The sequence below is a fragment of the Thunnus thynnus genome, chromosome 20, assembly GCF_963924715.1.
Source record: "Thunnus thynnus chromosome 20, fThuThy2.1, whole genome shotgun sequence".
Taxonomy (NCBI): Eukaryota; Metazoa; Chordata; class Actinopteri; order Scombriformes; family Scombridae; genus Thunnus; species Thunnus thynnus.
This window is the reverse complement of record NC_089536.1, coordinates 4,846,402-4,860,064: the sequence shown is the minus strand read 5'-3', so window position 1 is coordinate 4,860,064 and position 13,663 is coordinate 4,846,402. Positions and strand designations below refer to the sequence as shown.

The 13,663-nt window shown below is 39.8% G+C and overlaps 1 protein-coding gene across 7 annotated transcripts in view; it reads right to left on the bottom strand.

The window, feature by feature from the left end:
• srcin1b (SRC kinase signaling inhibitor 1b) overlaps positions 1-13,663 on the bottom strand; it is a 126,789-nt gene that overhangs the window by 36,991 nt on the left and 76,135 nt on the right. For all 7 annotated transcript variants that reach the window (XM_067575962.1, XM_067575964.1, XM_067575965.1 and 4 more), the window contains one exon: positions 3,744-3,945. In XM_067575962.1, coding sequence (XP_067432063.1) covers positions 3,744-3,945 — 202 coding nt within the window. The remainder of the gene's footprint in view (positions 1-3,743; positions 3,946-13,663) is intronic.

Genomic DNA, 13,663 nt, shown 5'->3' with positions numbered 1-13,663 from the left:
CAAAATTGGGAGTGAAACGGAGAAGATTCGCCACCATGGTAGAAATCCGGGAAGAAAACGCGGGAGTCTCTGGACACGGTGACAAAAGATGACCACAGGAAATGTTTCCAGGAATGGAAGAAGCTCTGGGATAAGTGTATCACATCTCAAGGAGAATGCTTTGAATGGAGATACTTCATTATTAATTTGATAAATCTGTTTTCATTCATTTTGCTTTTATCAATACATCAACTTTTCCATCTCAGCCAGGCGTAAGAGGCAAACTGCTAGGACTAGGACTATAGACTAGGACCTGAATCTATATCAGTCAATGACTCAAAGGGGATTTATTGTTAAGTCACTCTTTAAGACACTATTTCAGGCCACATTGTTTACCTCAGATTTGCATAAATGTATCTACATTTTGAGTCATTAGCATGTAAAATAAAAAAAACAACATCAGACTGTAAATATTTCTTCTATCTTCTGCTATCTACAGCTTCGAACATGTAGTCTCTTCTGTGCCTTGATAAATATTGCATCGAAACAAATAAAGTCCTGCGAGACAACGCATCATTATCATCCTCTCATTAGCTGGAAGCTGCAACAGAGATGTAAACAAAGTGAAAAATCTCACCAGCTTGGTGATAGATGTGTTATAGAAGGTTTTATGTTGGAGAACAGTTTAAACACCGAAGCAAGTCTGTTGCATGGCGCTTAAAACCCTTTCCATTGGAATAAATATATGTATTTTAATCTTTTTATATGGTTAAAATGTATTTGTCATGAGTAGACATCAGGTTTGTATTATTGTAGATTAATAGATTATTGCCAAAGTCTCAACAGCTTCCTATTAGTTACAGAATTGGCTTTGAAAAAGGTGAAATTCTTCACATATGTTCAAGGCTTATAGCTAATCCTTAGTTGCATTTTGTCCCACCTTTTCTCACTCAAATGCATCAGCCTCCTTCCATATCCTAGAGAGCTGCTTCTAAAAAGAGCAGATGATTTTGCTTCCTGCCAAAACCATTAATGAAACATGAAAGGTAGCTTGGCACCATCATCTGGAAGCATTAGAGAGCTCTGTTTATATTCAGAGCTCCTATAGGAAGTGAGCTGAAGTCTGACTTTGACGTGACACTTGGAGGACTGTGGCAGGTTTACTAGATTAACGCTTGATACCTTCAGGCAACTCGAGTAAGTAAGTGATTCCCTGTAAGAAGACACAGCGATCAAGACACCAGATGTTTGCTACTTCCTGTCAGAAACATCGGACAAGATTAATAAATTACATGTATGGACACGTCCAGCATGTGATTTGCTCTCCACTTGTCAATCAAAGCAATGTTGTGAACTGATCAGACTTTTCTATAGGCAGACTGAAAAATGAGCTTACATTTGATTCAAAACTTCAGTCCAAGAGTCTCCGATGTTGTCAATCGTATGATCCTCCCGTCTTTTTCCCACACTGCCGTTTTGAAAACCCTCCTCCTGCCAAGTCCGCTACCTGGCTGGTCGAGGTCAAATGTAAACATTGGAGTAAACGCTGGAGTAAAAATTGGAGTAGACATCGAGGAAACAAGCTATGATCCCAACCAAGACAAGCAAGCAAGCAAGCAAGACCATCTGTGTCCATCTCAACATCGGAGGATAAATCCAAGGTAAACGTGGAGGGATTAAACACAAGCTGCCATCCCGGTGACATTGATCTTCTCTGCCAAGCATCCTGCTAGCTAACGTACAGGCACTGGATAATAAACTGGAAGACCTCCCTGCCCGCATCAGTTTCCGACGGGATATCAGTATCAGTATGTCCTTTGCCTAAATCCCGTATTTTTCTGTATCCCAATCTGACAGCACAGAGGACTCTGGCAAGAAAGAAGGAGGAGGTGCTTTATGGTGAATAAGGATTGGCGTGACAGTGGGAATGTTAAAATGCTATCCAGTCCCTGCTCAGCTGATCTGGAGTTCTGGTCATTATCACAGCGGTCTAAATCCCGCTGCAGGCGAGTACAGAGGCTGCCCTGTCGGATCTTTGAAAAGACCTGAACTGCTCACAGACTGGTAATCCTGATGCTGCGCTCATTGTTGCTGGAGACTTCAATCAACCTTAAGAGGGTGGACTTTGGGAAGAAACAGGGAAGGAACAACGCCCCCTTAACATCAACGTCTCCTCTGTGGAGAGGGTGGACAGCTTCAAGTACCTTGCTGTTCACATCATTGAGAGCGTCTTGACGGGGAACATCACAGCACCAAACAGGACCACAAAGCCCTGCAGAGAGTGGTTCATTTGGCCAAACATACAATAGGAGGTGTTCTACCCTGCCTAAAGCATATTTACACCAGGCGCTGCAAGAATAAGGCAAAATATCCAAAACACCTGGATAATGGCCTTTTCTCCCTCCCCTGAGAGGCTCAAGAAGAGCTTCTACCCTCAGGCCACAAGGATCATCTACTTAAACAGCTTCTGTTCTATTTAAACTCTTTTTATTGCACAAATTGAAGGAACTGGCAGGATTACATTTCACTCTGTACCTTATATGATTACATGTGACAAATATACTTGATTGACTGATTGAAAACAAACTAAGCTTTGTGTAAGAACAACCTGACTACATCCTAATTTTGACAGATATAGAAGGTTGATGGAAAAGGAAGGCAGAGCAGTTGTGATGTGCATCCTGTTCCTCCATCTTCATTTCTGCTCTGGTCCTAAATTCTAGCCAAGACCGCTCAACTTATGAATCAAATCCTGGCAGTCCTACTGTAGCTGATATACACTCAAATTCTGCTGGAACCTCCCTCAGAGCTGTGTCAGTGTGTTTACATGCTTTCTACAGTGAGCTGATTTCTTAACTGACATATCAACGACAAACCTGAGGTCTCATTTATAAAACAGTGCGTAGGATCCAGACTGCACATGTGTATGCATGAATGTATGTATTTTTCTCTTTATAAATCACAGTCCAAAATGTGCACACATGAATTAGCCTCATATGCCGCCCTCCACACGCCAACATTCAACCATAAATGGTCGATGCAAAAGCTTTTATGAATACTGATGTACATGTGTTCCTTTCGCTGAATCAATCAGTCTCTCCCTCTTGAGACGCCTGTCAGAGTCGAGAGTCGATGCATCGGGCCCTCGAGCTCATCACATGCTCTCTGGCAGCAGAAGAGGAGATACCGCCAGAACAACCACATACACATTCAATAAACATTCCTGTGGATGGTAAAGTCAGACATCTCTGGTTAAGTTCTTACTGGGCACCCTGCAGCAGGCCAGTAGTTAACCAGTTTTAAGTAGTTTTTGCACCGTGTGATGATGTTGGGGTTGTGGGGACACTGACTGACCACTGCACAGTGTACAATTGATAGTGTGTATTTCTGCGGTGCTGGTAGTCAGCGAGCTACTGTCAGACTCACTAGAAGCACATTTATGTCTATTTGAGAGAGTTTCTGTGTTGCAGCTGGGCTACGATCTCCTGATGTGTTTGGTGTCACACGTAGTTATAGCCCTGCTGCTTTATCACAGTTAAGGTAATGTTACTGCTCTGTACTGCAGCAGCCGCTACTGCAGTTGTGGTGAGGGTGGAGGTGTGTGTGGGGGGGGGGATCAATGGTACGATATACATCTTGGGTCTTCCCTATTACATTGCCATCAGGGAGGGCAGGAAGATTCAGCTAACCCATGCCAACAACAATCAAAGTGATTATGTGAACAGGGCAAAAAAATAAATGGACTATAGAGACAGTGGTCTGACCTGGCGCCCGCAGCTTGGCCTGGCTGGACGAACGGGCCAGAGGCAGGCTCTGGCGAAGCCGGTTCATCCGGTTAAAGCCGATGGGGATATCAGGCTCTGACATGGTCTCCAGATTTTCAGCTGACGCAAAGGATACCCTGCTGGCCTGGTCAGCAAGAGCCGGCTGTGTTGGGCTGAGTCGTGTCACACGTGGCGTGCGAGTCTGTGAGACACAAGATTAGAAGTTAGAGGGGAGAAAAACAAACAGGTAGAGGCACTGATAAAGAAAGAAAACAAACATTTATCTTTACTGTGATGACAATACAGTAATCAATGAGCTGGCACATAAAAAAAACATAGAACACATAAACAAAGGCAAAGAAAATGGCTTCGGGAAATCAATGAAAGAGACAAAGCGACTAAAAAAGAAAGCTTTTGCACACGGGCACAGACAAAATACACAGTTTACCTCAGACGAAGCAGCCTTTACCATCTTCCTTTACCAACAGAAGCTCAAGAAAAAGGAAGCTGAGTCCCGAGAATAAAATAAGAGCACTGCAGACAGAGCAGAGCAGCACAGCCCGCCAGGTTAAACAAAGCAACTCCAACCAACATCAGAGTCAAAATAAGCTCTGAATGTCCTCAGAATGTCCACCTGCATTAACACTGACGGAGACACAAAAACTATCGAACAATGGTTTAATTAAATTTTCAGAAGTGGAGAGTGGAGTGTGTAGAAGCGATGACAGAAAGTGGGCAAGCGGCAGCGGCTGCAGAGGGAAACGTCTCTGAAGAAAGATAAAATAAACGGTTGTTATCCTGCAGCGTGGAGGAAGCGCAGTGGCCCGAGCAGACGACAACGAGCTGGTTTCAACTGTTCCGTAAATTGAGCAAATGCGAGCGCTGTGATGCTAATGACCACAATAAAGCCTCAATCTCAATCTCGACAGTCTCTGTCTCTGTAAATGCAGATTACCACTGATATTTCACCTGTCCAATTTGAACCGCTGGGGAGCCCAAATTGCAAAGGACCTCTCATTACAGCTCTAGCAGGAGCTGCTGCAACAGGTTAGCTTTTAATGAATCCTTACTGACAGACATTTTCCAGCCCAAAGAATACAGTAATGAGCTCCCACAGTGCTATGTGAAGCCAGCTCCGATTGCCTTATGCATCTGTGGTCTTTGCTTAGTCCTCACAAACGCTATATATCGCTGCCGTTTGATTTCTTGAGGCTACGACAAGCCGAGAGCATGCAGGCACGGCACTCAGCCATGCATGTGTACGCAAACATGTAAGAAACGCTAACGTTCACGTCAAAAGACAGATAAATATGAGGGATAAAATTGCACAGCAGACACACATGCATGCACGCATACAATCTGTCGCACTTACTTATCTCTCGGGGTTTTTTTTTGCTCCTTCTACATTAATAGTTGTTTTGAAAACATACACATGCACCCACACACACACACACACACACACACATCTCTCAATGCTCACAACAGCCTGAAAGATTATGTGTGCTGCCTCTCATATGTTTGGAGATTTATGCCTCGGAGCGCGCCTGTCAGCCAGAAGCCACACACCTTCTGCCTTTCAACCGCGAAGAAGAAGAAGCGAGAACCGAGCTACTGAAGAGAAAAGGATGCAGAAACCAGGAATTAAAAGGTTTGTGTTTAGTGGACTGTGAAGAAAAGGAGGAAAAAAAAAAAGAAAGAGAGAGCAGACAGAGAGTTAGGAAGAGAAGCTCATACACGCAGGAGAAATGAAACATGGAGGAAGAAGAGATAAACAGGGCAGGACAGAGGAGAGCAGCTCAAAGATGGATGAAGGAACAGATTCTCTAACTAGTTTCCATTTTCTCTCAGATCTGCTGCAGGATGTTAAAAGAGAGAGAGAGAGAGAGAGAGAGAGAGAGAGAGAGAGAGAGAGAGAGAGAGAGGAGGCAAAGTTGGCTGCACGCTTAACGAGACTATTTTATTTTCCACAGAAACGGTCAATAAACCTTCCCACAGAATCTCTCGGTGGACCTCCTTCGTCTCACACTCTCTCCAAGCGATCATTCAGAAGTCGGTCATTGCAGTTATCATATTATAAGAGACTTGGGTTGCAGGGAAATAGTCAATAAAAATCACCACGAGAACACTCGTACATTGATTTAATTCATAAATTTAATGGAATATAGTGTGAATATGTGATGACTGAAGTAAATGAAATTGATTTTGAGTAACGTCAAAGTCTCATGAAAGCTAGAAAATGTCAAAGAGGTTTGTATTGTTTGCATTGCATCCGTGTAAAAGTTCAGTAATGCTATATCTTCCCTACTCCATTCATCTTACCTTATTTGACTGATAGAAAAATGATTTCTGGCGTATAAACGTAGCATCAAACACTCAATAATCATCTTTAAGTCCTGAAGGAAAAGGTGCTGTCTGAATACTGAGAGATAACATCAGAGGGAGTTTTAATGAGAGCAGACTGTGGAAACCCTCCACATTACAATGTCACTGTTGCTAATGAAGTGAGATGTTCTGGTTGTGGTAAATTCATCAGACGGTATCCCGGAGGAGTCGATTATTTTATACAACAGCCTTGTTGTTATCGATGTGAGACCCCACCTCTAATCACGTCCAACACTACTGCTGTTGAAATTAGATATTTTATCTGTTGTTATCTGTGTTCTGCTCTTTATTGGATTCGGTAAGTTTACCTGAGTTAGATGGTTAGTCTTGTTGCTTGTCAAAGTTTTTCCGATAGCAATCATCCCAATTAATTAACGTTAGAAAGACATGAAGCTAATGATCTTTTTATTATTTTTTTATGAAGGTGTGTTTGCTCTTCTCATGATTTTCAAAGTATTACTTCCTACGAATATACATCAATCTAATTTTCTGATGCTGTCTTTCCATATCATGTAGTATAAATACACTGTCTCTGGGGTAAAAAACAAAACACTATGCCAACACCTTCATTTGATTCTAATTTTTCAGCATATTTCTGTTATGATTTATGTGTGAGCGTCTGACCATCTTTATAAAGTTGACCTCATGTTATTACTTTGCAGTGCCAGCGGTCATTTCAGTGTAATTATTTAGATTTGAGGAACAGATTTAATGTGAGGGAGATCTTCCACACTTGATGCTCCTCTCACTATAGAATGGAAAGTAATTAGAAAATCAGTGAAAGTTGCAGGTGAAAGGTTGATCCATTTATATTACTTTGGGCTAATAAAAGCATTATAGGTCGGGTTATAGCGCTATGACATCAATGAGGTTTGGAGAAAGTGTCTCACAGACACACAGATGCCTAAAATCCCAGCATACTGCCAGTACTGTTCCCAGGAAACAGGAGCAGGTTTTGGTGAGAAACCCGGATGATCTCAATCCCCAGTATTCAACCCTAATGTGGGGTTTGTGCTAACTAGCTCAACCCTGGAACACAAACTACAGAGGTGTTAGGTCAAACCATGATCTTTAGGTCGCATTTAGAGGCTAAAAATATAATTTCCATTGGTAAACAAGTATCCAGTGGGTGAGGATAAAGAGGGAGTCTCAGTGTTTTTGCGTGAGGGTGACTCACGCTGAGTCAGTATGATATCATGAATGTGGCCAAGATCCTTTTGCATGCTTCTCATTTTAAAATGAGTCAGTCAGCCGGAGAGCATTTAAAAAGTCAGCTACAGGATGAGTTTCTAACCAACCCATGAGAGGTAACGTTAATAAGCTACAGCTGATAAAATCTGTCAGCTAGAGTTGTCATTTTAGCAGCAAAAACCCAGGACCTGTTTTCTACAATATTCAAGTGATAAATCTAAATGTGACGCTAAAATGCAAAGCTTGACAGACGCAGCAAATTAATTAAAGGGGAAGGAACTTTATGATGTGACCATTAATATTATACTGTAAAGCAAACCTACAAATGTCTGGATTACTTTAACATCATACATCAGTAGAGTCAAAATTAAGGCTTCAACTAACTATTATTGTCATTATTGATTAATCTGCCAATAATTTTCTCAATCAATTAATCATATAGTCTTTAAAAACGTCAGAAAACAGTGATAAATGTGTATCACAAATCCCTACAGCATGAGTCTAATGTTTATTCTGACCAAAACTGACCCATAAACCATAAACTGACCCAATTTACTATCAGACCAAGAAAAGCAGCTAATTCTCACTTTTGAGAGGCAGTGACAAAGAAAAATGACAAGCAATTACTCAATTACAAAAATAGTAGCCAATTATTTATATCATTATATACACTAAACATTTCAGCTCCAGACAACATGTATTGTACAGTCAACTTAGATGCATCATAGCAACATGTGACAACTCAGTAAAATAAGTACATATCCAAACATAAAGGAATCTCTGAGTCCAAAGTGACAAATTTCTATTCTTTTCAGTGCAAAGCATCACACCTGTGTTTGATTTTAATATCTCGAGGGAATGTGTGTGTCTACAGCACAAAGCACACTCATGCAGTCATCATACCAAATAATGGATGCCACAAAGGTCTCTGAAGTTGAACCAACTGCTACAAAGTGTGCATAAAACATCAGTTTCCTCTGCAATTGGGAAGTGCTGAGTAAATTCACTCTGGAAAATGTCTATTTATATTTTCTTGCATAAAAGCTTCAGTGAATTTCATGAGGGCTGAACAGTCATGAAAGACTGTGATAAAAAAATAAAAAATCTACATCCCATTGAATTCTGAGGCTTGAAATTGAATTGTAATCAGTGGATGGCAATGAAAAGAGGTGTATAATTGTATAAAATCACTTGTTCCAGCTTTCTGTCTGATTGTTCAACAATAGAACTGAAAGTTTCCATTAATATAGAAAACATGCATGAGTCCATTTGGCATTATTACATTGTACTGCCAACAAACATTTATTTTGTTTGTTGGGTTCATCATTGAGTGTGATTTCATGTTTTTATTTTAAAGGACAAGTTCACAATTTTTCAAGTGAGTCTTAAAACATCAGTCAGGTGTCCATATGAACAGTGAAAGAGGTTTTCCTCGCTGTGGTCATTCCTCCTGTTCACACTGGCTATTAAAAGATCCTTTAAATGTGCTTTCAATTAGAGATGTGCAGAGAGCCCAGTATTTGTATTTGTATCTGTATTTGTTGAGGCAGCGAAATTATTTGTATTTGTATTTGAAGAAAAGTGGAAAAAGGTTTAAAAATCCTATTTTTGTTTTTATTACACTTTTAATTTTAGAAAATTAAAGTGTTACAATAAGTGTTCATAAGTAAACTACCTTATGAAGGAGGTCCCCACACTGGGTCTTGAACTGGAGTCTCCCAGATCATAGACGACTGCGCTGATTACTGAGCTAAAACTTTATTCATCGCCTCATTGCAGACAGACCTCTACATATTTGTATGAAACAAATATTTGTAAAACACACATTTGTGCTTTGTCGAATAATGTATTTGTATTCAGGCACACCCCTACTTTCAATGTAAGTGATGGAGGTCAAAATCCATAGTGTGTCCACAAAGTCATTTAAAAGTTTATGTGAAGCTTATATGAGGCTTCAGCAGTCTGAGTTAGTCATATCAAGTGATTATCTGACACATTTACAGTCTTTTTAGCATCAAATTCCCTCTTTGTGTTTCCCTGTTGAGCTGCAGGTGGAAGTATAGTAACAAAAAGAGGGACTTTGGCACTAAAAAGACTGTAACGTTGAAAGATATCTACTTGATTTGACTCATTTGGACGCTGAAGCTTCATATTAGCTTCAGATAAACTTTTAAATACATTTTTAAGAGAAGGAGGACTGTGGATTTTGTCCCCCATCACTTCCATTGTAAGTGTATTATGAAGGGATCTTCTAATGGTCAGTATGAACAGGAGGAATGATTACAGCAAGAAAAACATGTTTCAATGTTTATTTGGGCTCCTGACTCCCATCCTTTTATATATTTGAGTACATAAGCAGCGTCCTATCTCACAAAATCATCACAACCGAGATGGTGTTGTACAGTAATTGCAATATTGTTTTGGTAAGATGTGAAAAGTGAAAAACGCATTCAATTTCTGTTTTTTCATTTCAACATCACAGACTGTAATTACAAGATTCAAACAGATAGCCAAGAATGCTTCTGCTGAGTGCGACACCGAATCAAATGCGGTTTTATTATGTACATGAAATTCGATATAATAATTCAAATGAGATTTTACTCAACTAGTCTTTTTTTTTTTTTTAACCGTAACAATTAAACAGATGGCTGCATACATTAGCGGCCTCTTCCTAGAACAAACACAGAGAGCAGTTCAAATATCATCCAGTCTGGCAGAGCTGCTGCTGCACTGATGATAATCAGTGCAAACAACCTCAACAGCAACAACCTTGAGCCAACAAAGCAGCACAATCCTTTTTTTAAACGGGAGACTGGAAAACACCTCGGTTCTAATTACATCATTATAAGTAGCTTCTAACATCTGGCAGATGTGTCATGAGTGAGTGGCGGCTACTGGAGTACGGACACATTATGTGGAGAGGGTTGGTGAAGTGGAGGCACTAAAATGAGAGCATAACCACAGCCGTTCAACAAAAATAAAATTGACTTTTTTGACAATCCATTAAATTTACGCAGTCATTTATGAAGTAAAAGTGCCAAAAATGCTCTTATTCCAGCTTCTCAGATGTGATGATTTGCTGCTTTTCTCTGTTTTATATAATCTTAAATAAATGAATATCTTGAAGACATCAGATTTGGAGACATTGTGATGGGCGTTTTCACTATTTTCTGAAATTGTACAGAATAAAAAGATTAATTAATTACACAAACAAATATTCAACAGATTAATACATAGTGAGAATAATCATAAACAATGTCACATGTAGCTAACGGATAAACCACCATGAAGTCAGACAAGGTGATATTATTATTAATATTGTTTAATAATATAAATAAATGATATAAATATCCTCTGGCTGAATCCATTAGAAAGCGGCAGTGAATTATGAACAGCTGATGCCTTTGAGGAGATTCTGCAGATTAATATTAAATATCATCTTCCATTATGTACAGTTGACCCTTACCTCTACCTCCTGGATCTTATTTAGAAGCATGAAAACAGCTTCATTTACTCTTTGGTTCCATTAGCTCCTCTGCTTGACACCGTGATATGAAACATCTTTAGAGGCTTGTTGCGTATAAATCCACAGCTCTCTCTATTGCTTTTTTAACTCAAACCTGCATCTTTCACATCTCTCTTTCAAATCTTCGACAGCAGACTCGTCCTTCGCTGAGTGTTATGACTCCACCTTTCAAGCACCGATTGGCTACTTCGACGCTGATTTCCCACCAGATAACACACAGGGTCTTGACTGATGAGGCAGCTGTGCGCAGCTGTATACGCCCCCCCCCCCCACTCACACAGCTGCCACACCCCCCTGAACTGTGAGATTTCATGGGCATTATCACGACAAAACCGTGGCATTCCTTTCCAGTGAGACTTAAAATTGAGAGAGCATCTGTTTATAGACATATTTCGCTTATAAAATCCTGTGTTACATAATATGAATTGGCATCGACAACACAGCCGTCACTGAATGAGAAACGTCAACAGACAACAATAACCTGAGGGAGGAGAGGCAGGTGAGGGAGGTGAGGAGCACATGACACGTTCGCTCGGGAGCTGCCCGATATAGCCACAGTCTTGTTCCATTTCCCACTGAGCAGCTCCAGAGGAACAGCTGGGGGTTAATTGTCTTGAACAAGGGCACTTGTTTTAGAAAGAAAGGAGGGAACCCTCTTGTTCACTTTCCTGCCCAAACAGTCCCTGCTGAACTGGTGTCAGGCAGAGTTGGAGTATTTTGATAAGATGTCGTCTTACACTTGTGGGTCACTGTGCAATGATGGGTTTTGACCTTGATATCTCCAGGCAGTGTGTGTGACCTCTGTGACCTCCTGTTTTTTTTTTTTTTTTTAACTGTATTTATTTAAAGAAAAAACACAAAGAAAACCACCACAGACCATTAAAGCCAAGTCCACAGTGTAAATACAGCCTCCAGTGAAAGATAATTGTCTCTCACATGAAATCAAGTGGGAACTCTTCTTTCTATTATTGGTTTTCACCAAATTCAACCTTATTAACGTGTAGCCTGCCAAGCAAACCTTGCAGTCTTGGCAGATGGCAGTGAAATGTCAATAAGTGATTCTGGGCACGTGCCTAAGCGCAGTGCCAGCCCGACTAGCCAGTCGGGGGACCACTGCAGCAGTCGTCCTCCTAAGCCTTTTAGTGGTGAAAAACACTCGGGCTATTCTCCCAGTCAGATTGGGGAATAGCGATTTTCCACCGTGCATCATATCAACAGCCAAACAGCACAAGGGCGACAAAAGCAGCTGTCTGAATGGGTTAGAGTTGAGCTAGCTCACTGGGACAAATATGGCGGGGGAAGTCTGGGGAAGCCGCTCTGTATAGAAAATGTCCTGGTCACAGTCTGGACGTGAGACACGTGAACCACAGATGAGTGCCTTGCAGAGCTTAAAGGCTCCCTGATGTGACACAAATCCTTTGTAAAAGTAAAATAAAATAAAAAAATAATAATAATCCTTTCTGAAAAAAGTTTTGTCATGGATATTTGCAGATAACTCTTTTCATCATCATCATCATCATCTTTCCATCCTGTCCAAGATAGCTGAGTAAAGAATCACATAGTAACAGTTTTTACTGTAAAGTTTAGAGAAAAGAGTTAATTGTAACATACAAGATCCCAAAATTGGAGCAAAAATGTATCATTTTATCAAATGTAGAGCCCGACTAATATATCGGTCAGCTGATATTATCAGCCGATATTGGCCTATCAGAGATTTATCAGTATTGGCGTATATGTTGTCTGATATGTGCCAATATATACATGTTATATAGGAAGCATATTATGTATATTTGATCCTTTTCCTTCTTCTTCTTTTTATATTTATTATTAAATTCCCAGTGAAGTTTACTGTTTCAGTGCACTGATTTCTTTTTATACGATAGTTTATTTTTAAACTGTAAAATATGATGCCTCCATTACATCTCATATCAAACAAGTGTTTGATATCCACATTTGAAGGATCATTGCAAAAATGTGTGTTTATAAATATATTCTGTATATAAAAGATTATTAGCTGATATATCGGTATCGGCCCCAAAAATGTATTATCAATCAGGCTCTAATCAAATGATTAATCTGTCATTCAATAGATCTCAAGCATTTTAGGAATAAATGACTAGGACACTGATTTTTGGTAGATTGTTTGATCCATAAACATAAAACAGTACTTTGATTTTGTCTTCACTGTCATAAAGAAACTTTAATTTTGTTAATTTTCCTGCAGCAACAGCGCACATATAAAAAACTGTTGTTTTAGAGTTGGACTAGAGTCAGACTGATAAATATATAAAGATATATACATATATACATAACTATATACATGTAGTTGTATGCAACCCCTTGACAAATAACATATTTTGGTGATTTTTTTAATTGAAAAACTGTAAACACAGCTTCTCTAGGATATGGGGGGAAAAAACAATATTTTCAGCAAACATTAATGAATAGATACTTTTTATGTCATGTACTGAACAAAAAAAAAATTAAATAAAAACATCATTATGGCATGTGAAAAAAATTGGGCAGCCTACATAGTTGGTACTTAGTAACATCCCCTCTGGCAGATATCAGCTTATAAACACATTCTGTTGCCAGCTAGAAGTCTTTCAGTTCTTGTATTTGGGATTTTCTCCCATTCCTCTTTTCAAGAGGCTTCTATTTCTGCAATAATATTGGGTCGACTTTAATGCACAGCTCTTTTAAGATCTACCCACAGATTTTCAATTATGCTAAAGTCAGGGGGGACTGTGAGGGCCATTCCAAAACCTTTGTCTCTTGAGGTAGTCCATGGTGAATTTCGAGGTATGTTTAGGATCATTAT